General features: G+C 42.7%; 1 protein-coding gene across 1 annotated transcript; it reads left to right on the forward strand.

Moving 5' to 3' along the window:
- The first annotated feature begins 15 nt into the window (after positions 1–15).
- On the forward strand, positions 16–12,198 carry LOC119729628 (protein adenylyltransferase SelO, mitochondrial-like). Its single transcript, XM_038202274.1, has 13 exons — positions 16–221; positions 569–1,029; positions 2,048–2,220; positions 2,718–2,829; positions 3,761–3,884; positions 4,517–4,632; positions 6,027–6,130; positions 6,340–6,544; positions 7,034–7,234; positions 8,204–8,324; positions 9,443–9,676; positions 10,389–10,500; positions 11,801–12,198. Exons 2-13 carry the CDS (start codon positions 614–616, stop codon positions 11,917–11,919), a joined length of 2,037 nt encoding a protein of 678 aa, XP_038058202.1. The 5' UTR covers positions 16–221; positions 569–613; the 3' UTR covers positions 11,920–12,198.
- The last annotated feature ends 887 nt before the right edge of the window (positions 12,199–13,085 follow it).

A 13,085-nucleotide genomic window follows, 5' to 3' on the forward strand; every position in this document is an offset into this window, starting at 1 on the left:
TATAGCATTTGAGCTCGGGAAGTAGTTGCTCTCCTTAATGGTGTTTAGTTGCGTTGTGAAAGAAACGACTAGAACATGGACTACGACGATGTGTCAGTCTTTACAATCGCAGTTACACCACACGTCACGGCATCAGCTGTTATGGAGTCCTAAATTTTGGGACTCTCAAATGAGTGTTAATTGTGAAACGCTAAACTACTGCTTGGGAGGAAAATATTTTTGTAATTGTAAATTTCCATATTGCTTTAGATTATATTTGGTGTGTTCTTATTCCTCCATATTTACTGGGGGGGGGGGGGGGGGGGGGGGGGGGTTAGATTTACACTCATTTGTTCATACTAACATTTACTCCAGTCCTAGAACTATGACTGAGGCTCCACGTAGTGGAGCTGTGGAGCCTCATACTAGTTCTAGGATAGGAGTAACTACATTAACATTACAACAAAGATCAAATTTACTCGACGCTTGTGCATTAAAATTCATCCTTTTGTGGAAAGACACTGAACTTTCATTTTACCAGTCCATGGTACACGTATAATAGCTGTTTGACATAATGCATTTTTTCTAGGGTAATTCCTTGGAATTTATCATCGACTGTTCCTGGAACTTGCAAATGAGGCATCAGTTGCTTCGTCCATTACAATCCACCGTGACACTGTTGATGTTTCACCGACTGACACACAACCGCTTTCGTCCGGGTAAAATGGCCACGCTGGGGAGCCTAAACTTTGACAATCTAGCCCTGCGCTCTCTCCCAATCGACCCGGAGACACAGAACTTCACCAGGAGTGTCAAGGGTGCCTGTTTCTCCAAAACAACCCCGGAGCCGGTGGCGAAGCCGGAGACGGTAGCCGTGTCGCTCCCTGCTCTCCGCTTGCTGGATCTTGACGACAAGGAGTCCGAGAAACCGGAATTTGCTGAGTACTTTGCTGGGAATAAACTCTTGCCCGGGGCCGAGACGGCCGCCCATTGCTACTGCGGACATCAGTTCGGCTACTTCTCTGGCCAGCTGGGAGATGGGGCTGCCATGTAGGTTTTCACATCTCTTCAAATGACGCCCTGTGGGCTCCGTGCATGAACGAGAGAGGGCGCTTTTTTACCACTTTCAAGACTCTAGTGGATGGGACACATGCATGCGTGTACTGGTCTGCGAAATACGCACAATTGATTTTATTCTGAATGTGCACAAAGCCATAGCGTCTTCGCATGAGCGTCAGGCATCGTCGGCAATGCATTCGAATGTCTGCCCCAGTGGTCTCCTCCAACTCTCCCTTTCTTACCGTTGAGGGGGTACTTGTGCACGGAGCTCATGGACTCCACAAGCATCTCCTCATTCATTTACAAATGAAAGATTTGGGAAGGACTGGAATGCATTGCCTCTTCAACTAGCACTCAATACAATTAAGTTTGTGCACATTTAGGTTAACACCAATCTTGTGTGTGGGCTCTGAGCAGTAGTATTCCCTCAGAAGAAGCTAGGGGTTCGGCAAACTCAGAATAAATTTAGTCCGCGTACTTCGCCCTATAGGTGGGGTGGGGCTGACATCATCTGATGAAAAAAACTAATTCATTTGCACACAAGTTTTCATCGGTTGCTAAATGTGTTACCATTCAGCATTGCAGACTCAAGAACCATAGAGTTTCAAGAACATAGATCTGGGAGCTACATGTAGGCAAGCCAGTGTAAAAATTCTTGGACGTCCGCGTCCACCCGTACCTATACGTGCGTAAACCAGTATGCGCACGCAGTGTCCTGGCCAGTGAGCTCTCCAAAGTGATAAAAAAGCCTCCTCTCTTGTTCTAGCATGAAACCCATTATGCATTTCAAGTCATATATTTCGCAAACGAGTTCACACATGTGGTTTCCTCCCAAGAAGGACATGAAGGAGCTACCACGAGTGGTGACGATACGAAGCACCATCTTGACTGGTGTATTGGCGCTTATTGCCTCTTTGATCTGCCCTTGCTGCTGGGTGCCATTCCTTTTGATGTTGTCTTTCTCGTAAAATACTCCCCAATGATTAATTTGTTGAATTTTTTTTTGCAGGTACCTTGGTGAGGTAGTAAACTCGGCCGGTGAACGCTGGGAGATTCAACTCAAAGGAGCAGGGCCAACACCTTACTCCAGACAGAGTGACGGCAGGAAGGTCCTTCGCTCCACCATCAGAGAGTTTTTGTGCAGCGAGGCTATGCATCACTTGGGAATCCCCACAACACGAGGTGTAGATCTGTTTTTAAATATTTAGATCAAGTTTGACCGTAATCCCTCAAACTCTCAAAACCCACTAGGTTTTGGAGGGTTCTGCAGGATTGAGGAAAGTAGAACCCAGCTTTTGTTACTTATGTGGAGCTTGATATCCAACTTCAAGGTAAAGGGCATTGGTACAGGTAAAACCAAAATTGAAATTGAAATCAACAAATCCAAGAGGAAGAAATGGTGGAAAGAATGTTGCATCCTGACGCCACTTTTTTCACCGTAATATCATCTCAGTGAAGGTCAGTCTTTGCAAAAATGTTGATAAGACATGAATCTGGGACTGAGAAACATTTCCAATTTTGTTAAGAAATTATTAGAAAATGTTCTTGACTCTCCGTAGACTTTGTACACAACCGCTGAGGTGGCGTCAGGATACTACCGATACGTTCTTTCTGAAATTGTTTTAGTCATATGTGGAGTTGACGTTTTTTTAATTCTGTTCTGTACTTTCAAATTTCAGCTGGTTCATGCGTGACCTCTGACACCAAGATTGTCCGTGACATCTTCTACTCCGGCAATCCTATCAGAGAGAGGGCAACACTGGTCCTGAGGATTGCACCAACATTCTTCAGGTGAGGAGAACAAATCCTGTCAATTTCAACAACAACTGAAAGTCCGAGAACAATAGGTGTAACATTTTTTGAAAAAAAAATTGTCAAATTCAGTTGACACTTGGGTATTAATTCAGACTGCGACCTTAAGTGCAGGAAAACTTGCATTTAACAAATTCAGGCCAACTTTACTCTTTAGCCAAAAAAATTCTCCAAAAGTTTTGTTAGGCAAAGACAAGGTCCTCAGTATTTCACCAGCCAAGTTTGAAGTCTCAATTCAATGTTTAAAGGAGACTTTCCTTCAATATTTTGCACCTGAGAGTGAAGCCAAGTGATTTCAATATGAAGCCTAAGACCAGACTGGTTCATGTACATGTCCAACTCTTTGAAAAGACTGACCTCATCAGTAGTCAGTTGGCAAACTATGGAGAGATGTTTAGAAATGGAGACTGGTACCAGATTTTTCTTTTGGCACAGTTGACTGATGCAGTACTAAAGGGGTGTTGGACTGGTTGTTTCATGTGCCAGTCTATTTTCTTGTTCTGCATTATTTTTAACACCTAAAGTTTTGGGACTCTCATAGACAGAATTGAGAGACCCAACTTTTAGTATTAAATAGAATTGAAATTCTAGCAAGAACCATCAGTTTTTTTCAAGGCATCTGGAAAGAAACTTGGTTTCATGACTATCAGTTAATTACCTGTATTTTTGAGTGATTGCATATGTGGTGAAGAACATTTGCCTCTTATTTTGGGGATTTTTATTTTTAATTGTGCCCCTCCCTCTTTTTGGATCCTCCGTTATAGAGACGTGGTCTCTCATTTTCAGAAACATTCTACCAAATGATAACAGATAATGTAAAGAGATTTGAACAACTTCAACAGCTCATAATTATGGGCCTCAAATTATAGGACCACCAAAACCCAAGAAAGTTTGCTTTTTCCTTCACTAGATTTGGCTCCTTTGAGATCTTTAAGCCTCTGGACAGGATGACTGGGCGCGGCGGGCCGAGTGTGGGCAGGAAAGACGTACTGGAACAGATGCTGGAGTATGTCATCAAGACATTTTTCCCCGAGGTAAATCAAAAATATCTATGGGTTCCGCGCACAGGTATCCACGCAATGGTAAGAAATAGAGAGTTGGGGGAGACCACAGGGAGAGACATTGCCTGTCTCTCAAGCGACACCTGACGCTCACTTGAAGATGCATTTGTGTACGTAGCCCTATATGCGTACTTCGCGTTATATGCGCGAACCAGTACGCCCACGTGGTATGTCCCGTTCACGGGGCCCTTGAGACTTGTAAAAGAGTGCCCTCTATGTTTGCGAACAGAGCCAATAGACAGATTACGTTAATTTGGATTCCACTTGGTTTTATTTGAATGAAATATACAATAATGGATTTGCAAATTGAAAACAGGAATTTGTTTGTCGGTAAGAAGACATGTGAATGTTATTTCACATACTTCTGATATCTTGCCAGAGAATCTCACAGTGTCCAACAGAAGACGTTAACTATGGGGATCTGATAAGTCGTTGCAGAGAATAAAAAAGTTTAGTTGTTGAATCCTGTTGGTTTCTACAGGTATCAGGCTTTGGTTTTGCTAAATTCTGTTGTAATCACTAGATGACCTAGAGCTTTTTGTACATAAAGTGAGGGCGTTGGTGTGTCTTGGGATAAAGTGAATATTTCTTTTTCCTTTGTTCAGATTTATGAACAACACAAGGATAATGCCCAAGAGCGCTATCTTGCATTCTACCGTGAAGTCATCAAGTTAACTGCGCAGCTTGTTGCTGGATGGCAGTGTGTTGGCTTCTGTCATGGGTAAAAAATTCCAAAAGTTTGTGACCCTCTCAACACCAGGCCTATTTTCAGTTCTCACTGGAAGCTTTCCTGTTTTGCACCATTTTTTTTTCAAAAATAATTGAAGATGAATAGACTGAAATTTATAAAGGTTATTGTTATATCGTGTACTTGGATATTGTAATTACATTGGTCTAGGACGGCCACGTGTCTGGACAATAAAAATGCATGTCACACACCGAGGGTGATATCGCACTGCGTTCATTGCATGCGTTGCATGCTCGTGTGGAACGTGCCGGCGAGCTAGCTTCGCGCAATGAGAACTGCAAAGTCAAATGCTCAGTTTGAGTCGGGCAGGACATCAAAACTTTCAGTTATCAAACGTTACATCGCAGTGAATTTAAGATATTTCTCACAAAGTAAGTTACAACTATTTATCTCTTTGAGTCATTGGCACGATATAACCAAAACAACTGTTGACTGTTGTGATGCGGGATATGCCATTTTTAACCCCCTCGAGGCGCCCTTCGGGTGTTAAAATTGTCATATCCCACATCACAGCAGTCAACAATTGTTAAATAGAGAACATCCAAAGTCATTGACGCAAACAATTCTCAATTTGTGCCTGCTACAACTTGTACTTTCTAACAAGTCCTAGCTCAAAAATGCTCTACAGGCTATTATAAGGTTTTTGCTGGACCCGAAAGGCCAGCCTACTGTCCTCTGACTGACTGAGTCTCTGACTGACTGAGTCTCTGACTGACTGAGTCTCTGACTGACTGAGTCTCTGACCGACTGAGTTTCTGACTAACTGAGTCTCTGACTAACTGAGTCTCTGACTGACTGAGTCTCTGAATGACTGAGTCTCTGACTCCCTGAGTCTCTGACTGACTGAGTCTCTGACCGACTGAGTCTCTCCCCGACTGAGTCTCTGACTGACTGAGTCTCTGACTGACTGAGTCTCTGACTGACTGAGTCTCTCCCCGAGTCTCTGACTGACTGAGTCTCTGACTAACTGAGTCTCTGACTAACTGAGTTACAGAGTATAAATAATGTCTTGAACTGATCTGGTCATGCTCGACAGGACAAACCTCGTCTTGGTGACATTCATGTAGAATTATCCAATCATTTGTGATGCAATCAAGCTAAAGTCGTTTGTCAGAAACTTTCATTTGGAGATTCAGGCCAAACTAGGGCCTGTTCATCACATCACTTCATCCCATCTCTTGGTGTTCGGACTTCCATAATTTGTGAACTACAGATGGTACCAGCATGCGGTTTTCACAGCAGTAATGCTGAGATTGTACTCTTTTCAAATCTGTAAAAATAAAATGACCAGGGTCAACAAACAACTCATTTAGCTTGATTGCATCACATTTCAAAAAGCATTATAAAAACGTTCTTTTCTTTGACAGTGTGTTAAACACAGACAACATGAGCATCCTTGGCCTGACGATTGATTATGGCCCGTATGGATTCTTGGACGCCTATAACCCAGACCACATCTGTAACAATTCAGGTAAGGTATTTCTTTGCAATAGATGTCTGAACATTTTGCCAGTCCCAGAGGGCCAACCTAGCCTCCTCTTCTTACCTTTTTGACCGACTGACTGACCGACTGACTCTTGGCTGACCGACTGACTCTTGGCTTTAACTGATTGAAGGCTGGTGAAAGTGTACGATTTTTGTTACCGTTGTTATTATCAAATACTTGTTGTTGATGGACAGATGATGGTGGTCGGTACACCTACGTAAAGCAGCCGGCCATTTGCCGTTGGAATCTTGAGAAACTGGCTGAGGCACTCGCCATGGCACTGCCGGTAGACTTGGCCAAGGCAGAGCTGGGATTGTATGATGAAGAGTACGAGAAGAGCTACATGCGCAGGATGAGGAACAAGCTGGGACTGCTGAGGAAAGAGCTGCCGGAAGACAAGTAAGGGATGCTAATAACAGAGTGCCAAGCACCTTTTCCAATTTTTAAATCGATGCCTTGCATTCCCTTTTCTGCTATGGATTTGTGAAATATTAATAGTAAGAAAGAAAAAAAGGGGGAAAGAATGCCCCCTGTCATCAAATAAAGTCTAGCCTCCCCCCTTCCAAAATAATCAGACAAAGAAGTCTTCGAAGAAATCCAAAGAATGGCCAATAAGATTCACACCTGCTTACATTTGCAAATTAAAAGTAGACTCTCTAAAAAATCTTTACCTTGTCATTAGTTTAACTACTTGAGTTCATCGTGATCAATATTTATAACATGATTTGCTTCAACACCAAATACACTAACTGCTGTCATTTCACAAGAAGGGTTTCAATACTTATTTAGTATACCTCTCTTGTGATGAATCATTAAAAATCAATGACGTTTCTGAAAGGTAAATAAAGGTACAAGAACAAACTCTAGAATGCTTTGATTTCCTAACAGGGAACTTGTGCAGTCGTTCCTTGACACAATGTACCAGACCCAGTCCGATTTCACCAACTCCTTCCGATGTCTGAGTCGATTCAGACTGCCTGGTAGTAAGGACGCAGATGACGATGATGATGCAGTGGTGGAATACTTACTGACTCAATGCAGCACCGCTGACGAGTTGAAGAAATCAATGAAGCCCAGGATGGATGGCAGGTGAGATGAATAACAGGTGTTTGTGAGAGTTTGTCCAGTGCAAACTAGCAATGTTATCAGATGTCCAAATGATCGTTTTTCTTGGTTTTTATAGCATTTTCGAACCCAAAACCTCAAAAAAGTCAGTGTAACTATATTTGCTATATATTTCCAATCCCCCAATTCCATCCATTTCTGAAAATTACAGCAAAAGCAAATGATGTATATTCCCTTTAAACACTTGAGACTGGATTATAATAGTGATGGACTTGTGATGGACTTTCGAGGACATGTGATGGACTTGTGAAGACTTGTGATGGTATTAACCTATCGCGGTAGAATCGCTTCAATGCAGCTTGTTAAGTATTTTCCAATTACATGATATACAAATGGACGCAGAATGCGCAAAATCTGAGACAAACAAAACTATTATTAATCATTTCTGGTAATGAAACCAAGGATTCCTCAAAAGCGCCCCAGGCACTGTAGCTCGCAAGCCTGAAGAAACCTGTAGAGAGAAGACAATGAGAAGACATTACAATTTTAGAGGTGGGAGGAAAACCCCAGAAGAATATTCTGGGGAAAACTCACTGAATCAGAAAGGGACTGAAAACCCAATCCACATGTTGGCCAAGGCGGGATTTGAACCTGGGTCACAGCGGTGGAAGGCGAGGAAAGTACCGCTACGCCAACCTGACTCCCCCTGAACGTACAAAATTCCTTAGGGTTGTCTAAGGGGCGTGGCTAACTCGCCAGTGGCGATAGGTCAATTGTGATGGACTTGTGATGGACTTTGGAGGAATTGTGATGGACTTGTGAGGACTTGTGAGAATGTGTGATGGACTTGTGATGGACTTTAGATGGACTTGTGAGGACTTGTGATGGGCTTGACTTCAACACTGCCAAAGTGTCCTTAATCTTTCTGTCTTCTTTTCAATGTTCAGGGTTACTCTTTAACAAATTCTTGTCTCGTTCCCCCCTCCCCCTCAGAGAGCTGCAGATGATGATGATGTTGATGCAGATGAACCCTGACTTGCTTCAGCAGCTGGGAGGCGGCCACATGCGTCTCATGAAGGAACTGGAACGCATGGAGAAAGCCAAGGAATTGGAGGTCAAATGACACTTGTTATAATTTACAGTTTAAGATTTGTTCTGCCAATTCAACCACTGATGGACCATTGTGAATTCGGCCACTAGCCCCATCAATTTTTTGTTTGTGTCATGTCACACAATGCTTGTGCCTGCATTTTAACTCAGCTGCTGTGGTTGCCTGATCGGTTCCAGCAAAAAAGTAAATTATTAAACGCTAAGAATAACCACATTAAAACTCAGAAGTGTTTTTATTTTTTCGAACTGTAACATTTTATGATTTGTAAGGAAAAGCTGTGTCCTCTCTGAGTGATCCCGAGTGCTATTTCCCAAGTTAATCTTCAGCCAGATGGCAAATACAGGATCATGGCTTCTGACTAGCACCCCTTGATCAAATAGATTGACAAATCGGGAGAAAGTTAATGGGGGACGAAGAGCTGAGTTGGTAAAGTACTGGAACTGTGCATTTTAGATCGTTCGTACAAATTCCTCACCTCTCAATTCGTTTGTTTAACTATTAACCCTAACTCCCTAGGCCTTTTTGCTAGGATGTAGCCTCAGTCCTGCAAAATCCTCCAATTGGCCTCATGGAAAAATAGCATGTAGCCTCAATCCTGCAAATTCCTCCGTTATTTCTTGAATATGGTCCATGGAGGGGTGACCACTGCCTGAATCCTGCAAAATCCTCCGGCTATGACTGTCAATAGGCTGAGGCTGAGGCAGTGACATCCTGGAGCAGTGCGGAGGATGTCAAGTATAATCAAGGACTAAATTTATGCACGGCTAAGCATAAACAACACAAGGTCCGGCCTAAGACCTTGACACAGTGCGTACTCCGAAATCAGCAACGCACTTTTGCCATGTAACCTCAATTCTGCAAATTCCTCCAATTTGCAAAAAGGATTTTGGAAGATTCAGGGCGGTTAGGGTTAAAAAAGAAAGAAGACTTGGACAATTCGGGGAACCGCCAACATAGGGCTAGATAGCTCAGTTGGTAGAGCACAGAAAGGGCAATCCGGAGGCCGCATGTTCAAATGCCACTTCAGCCAGTTGCTTTGTTCAACTTAAAAAAAAAAATTAAAAAAGTGTTTGGCTAAATTGAAATGTTTTGACTAAATTGAAATGTTTTATAATCCTCAGAACCTGACTCGGGAGGAGAAGACACAGACTGACAAAGCCAAATGGGAGGTGTGGCTTAGCTCATACAGGGGGCGGCTTGCCAAGGAAACCGACGGGCTGGATGGTGAGAGCGCCCTCAAGGAGTTCAATCAGAAGAGAGTAGAGACCATGAACGCCAGTAATCCCAGATTCATCCTGAGGAACTACATCGCGCAGAACGCGATCGAGGCTGCTGAAAAGGGAGATTTCTCTGAGGTGGGTTATCGTATGGATTCAGTAGATGGAGCAGTCTGGCTGTTACTAGAGGTTCATGTGTGTGGGACACACCATTTGTGTTTGATGGTTTGTGCATGTGCGGCCCTAAATATGTAAACAGAGTTTCATGTGAGACACACTCCACATGCGGTTTTTGCATGTGGGGGGGGGGGGTCAAGTATGCACAACAGTGGCGCACCCAGGATTCGGCTTGGGGGGGGGGGGCTCACAATTTTTTCCCAATTTTTTAGAAGTTAAATTTTTTTCAAGAAATTTTGCCAAATAGTTTTGGCCGCAGAAAAAAAAAGTTTTTTTTTAGGGGGGCGGACTATTTTGAAGCTGGTGGCGCCACTGACACCCCTATTATTCTACTCGAAAATAAGCCACATACATATCACTAAAGTCAAATCTTGGGACCAAAAAAAATTATACAAAATAGAAAGAAAAAAAGACCACCTCTTGGGGGGGGGGGGGCTCAAGCCCCCGAGCCCGGCCCCCCCCCCTCTTGGGTGCGCTACTGATGCACAACTAATTTTCGTACCAGAAGCTTCTTTCAATACATGCCAAGTGTACTTCACCATGGTGTTAAATTGTCCATCATATATCGCTTTGTCATGATATTTGCGTGCTGGAAATCAATTTTGTGCTTTAAGTTGTTTTAAACAATGTAGCTGAATTTGTATAATCAAAATTGTTTTTTGGTTTTGCACAGGTGCGACGTGTTTTGAAGCTGTTGGAGACACCATACAGTGACACTGTAGACCTTGGTAACCTAGCAACAAGCAGCCAATCAGCATCAAGTGCCAGCACAGATGAAGATGCTGGTGAGGCTTTTGTATTGAACAATTATTTAAAAGACATAAATATAGGAAGTTGATATTTGTCCCGAGGACTTGCCAACAGCTGGATTCAAACCCGCAACCCAACAGTTATGTGCCATGAGTTTCAACTACAAGGACATGTGCCCTCCCCCTTGACATTTAGAAGATGCTTACTTAGGCATTAAAGATTCGAACCCTGAACATTTCAAGTATGTGTAAAGAGCTTCAACCACAAAGACATCGAGGATTCTTAAAGGCATACACATGTAGTATATTACTTGCATTCATCTCAAAAGTAACCTACCAAATTATCACCAAAAAGCTTACTTGGATTACAGATCGTATTGGTACTTAACACCCCGTGAAATCATTCCCTCTGGCTTGCCGTCATTTAGAAGAAATCAAGAAATGTAGGTGATTTCCAACAATCAGTCAATTGAGTGATTTTTGGAATGAAGACTGCTATTGACGAAATTGTGTTTGGTGAGCAAAAGGTTGGGCACGGTGTTTCACTGTGTTCTAAAAAGGTGAAATATCCACTGAGCTGAACCTTCAACAGATTAGGTTTTGACCCTTCTTCTTTGGATTTTGAGTGGTGGTATTATTGGAACTGGACAAAATACATGAAAAGCAAATGACCCTATATGCCTTTAAAGATATAGTCCATCATTTGTAATTTGGGTATTTTGTTCGTTTGAAGCAACAAAAGTGTTCAAAATCAGGATACTGAACGACTAACCTGGTGAAGTTTTAGCTCAGCTTCAGCTGTATATTCCGAGAAAAACAGCATTCTAGGATCAAATCAAAAGTTGCTGAATCATGTTTTGAATTGGGCCTGAATTCAGCGTCCGTGACACGTTCTCACTGAGCCGATTGCAGCTACGCGACGTCGCGCACTGATCCGACGAATTATAGCAACCGTGCGCGCGTGTGCGTTGTGCCAATGCTTGCGCGCGCTTCAAAACGAACTACTAATTTAAATTTTCATACGGTGCGTCTTAAGACGCACCGTTGGAAAGGCCTTCTTTCGTTGATTACTTCAAAATGACAGCTTGCCAGAAAGAATAATTTCACAGGGAGTTTAGTCCCCTTACTATCTTTCAACCAAGTATGTTTTTCAACAATAGTTATGCCAGTTACTTTTCGGATGGCTGCAAATGATGGACTATAGCTTTAAATAGGCAAGGACTTCACACATAAAAATGCCACGATTTGCCAACCTGTGGATGTGAACCCCTAACCTTCCGAGTGACATGTGCTTCAACTACTAGTGTTGCTTTTCATGATTTTTATCTGTGTTTAGGTGCCTCGTCATCAGTGGGCTCATCCAGCCAACCTGCCATCAATCCCATCAAGGGCTGTGCTGGGTTAGCATACGACGGCCGCCCGCCCCAGTGGGCAGCTGAGCTCCGAGTCACCTGATCCTCGTAAACTGTCTCAGTGTTAAAAAAAAAGGTTGCAACACAGAGTACATAATCTTCCAAAGAAATGTTTACATTTTTCTGTAGTAATTTGGAAAGTTGCATTGTTCAACATGCGTAGCAGGCAAAGCAAAGCCTCGTTTATAATTTAGTCAAATTACTAATCCTAACCTCCTCAACTCCATCAAAACCCATCCCCCATTTTGGGGATTTTGGTAAGCAGGCCATGAGTACCAAGTCCATCAAAATCCACCTATAGTAGTGGTGGTCTTGTGGTGGATTTCAGCGGATTTGGTCCTAAAGCATTATGTGAAGCAGGGTCAGTGATGGACTTTGGCGGACTTGGTCCAGTACTTAGTAACAGACATTAGGGAGTTGGGGTTAAAAGAGGATCAGGTTGGTGTAGCAGTACTTTCCTTGCCTTCCACCGCTGTGACCCGGGTTCGAATCCCGCCCTGGCCAACATGTGGATTGGGTTTTCAGTCCCTGCCTGGTTCCGTGGGTTTTCCCTAGAATATCATTCTGGGGTTTTCCTCCCACCTCTATAAACTGTAATAATCCTTCCGCATCTTCTACCAAGTCTTATCCATCCTGTTCTGGCGTTTGCGCTGTTGGATAAATTGTCAAAATAAATAAAATAAATAAAAGAATGTACAATGTGTTGCAACCTTTCCACTGAGACACGTGGCAATACAGAACCTATCTAGCGTACACCACACATGAAATAACTGCAGAAAATTTTAACCACTGAAATCGGTTAGACCTTTTGCATTCGGCAGCATGTACCCCAAAGATGGCTGCCATGCAAAGGATCTTTACATACAGGGTGGTTTAAAAAAAAGGACACCCACTTTTGACAGCAATTTTCACCTTTTTCTAAAAATTGTTTTTAACTGTCGATTAGTAGCTATTAAAGTACTGGCCTTTAAGCAAATGTGACGAAAAAATCATTGCATTTGCTCATTTTGTCGATGAGCTATGCTAATTTGAACATTTCATGTGCGAAACATGTTTGTCCATGGAGGTATTCATTGCTTCGCTTAACTGAGCTCAGCTATTGGAGCTTCATTTGAAAGGGCATGACATTTGATTATGTTATGTAATGTTATGCAACAATGAACTTAAGCCAACAGCTCATTGAGGAGATGATCTTAACACTGACATAAA

The sequence above is a fragment of the Patiria miniata genome, unplaced genomic scaffold (assembly GCF_015706575.1).
Source record: "Patiria miniata isolate m_02_andy unplaced genomic scaffold, ASM1570657v1 HiC_scaffold_21, whole genome shotgun sequence".
NCBI classification, from domain to species: Eukaryota; Metazoa; Echinodermata; class Asteroidea; order Valvatida; family Asterinidae; genus Patiria; species Patiria miniata.

Excerpts from the sequence above, each read along its gene's own strand:
- LOC119729628 (XM_038202274.1), top strand. The coding sequence starts at position 614 with ATGAGGCATCAGTTGCTTCGTCCATTACAATCCACCGTGACACTGTTG. Across the intron at positions 2,830-3,760 it reads ATTGCACCAACATTCTTCAG|ATTTGGCTCCTTTGAGATCT; the intron begins GTGAGGAGAACA and ends TTCCTTCACTAG. Across the intron at positions 7,235-8,203 it reads AAGCCCAGGATGGATGGCAG|AGAGCTGCAGATGATGATGA; the intron begins GTGAGATGAATA and ends CCTCCCCCTCAG.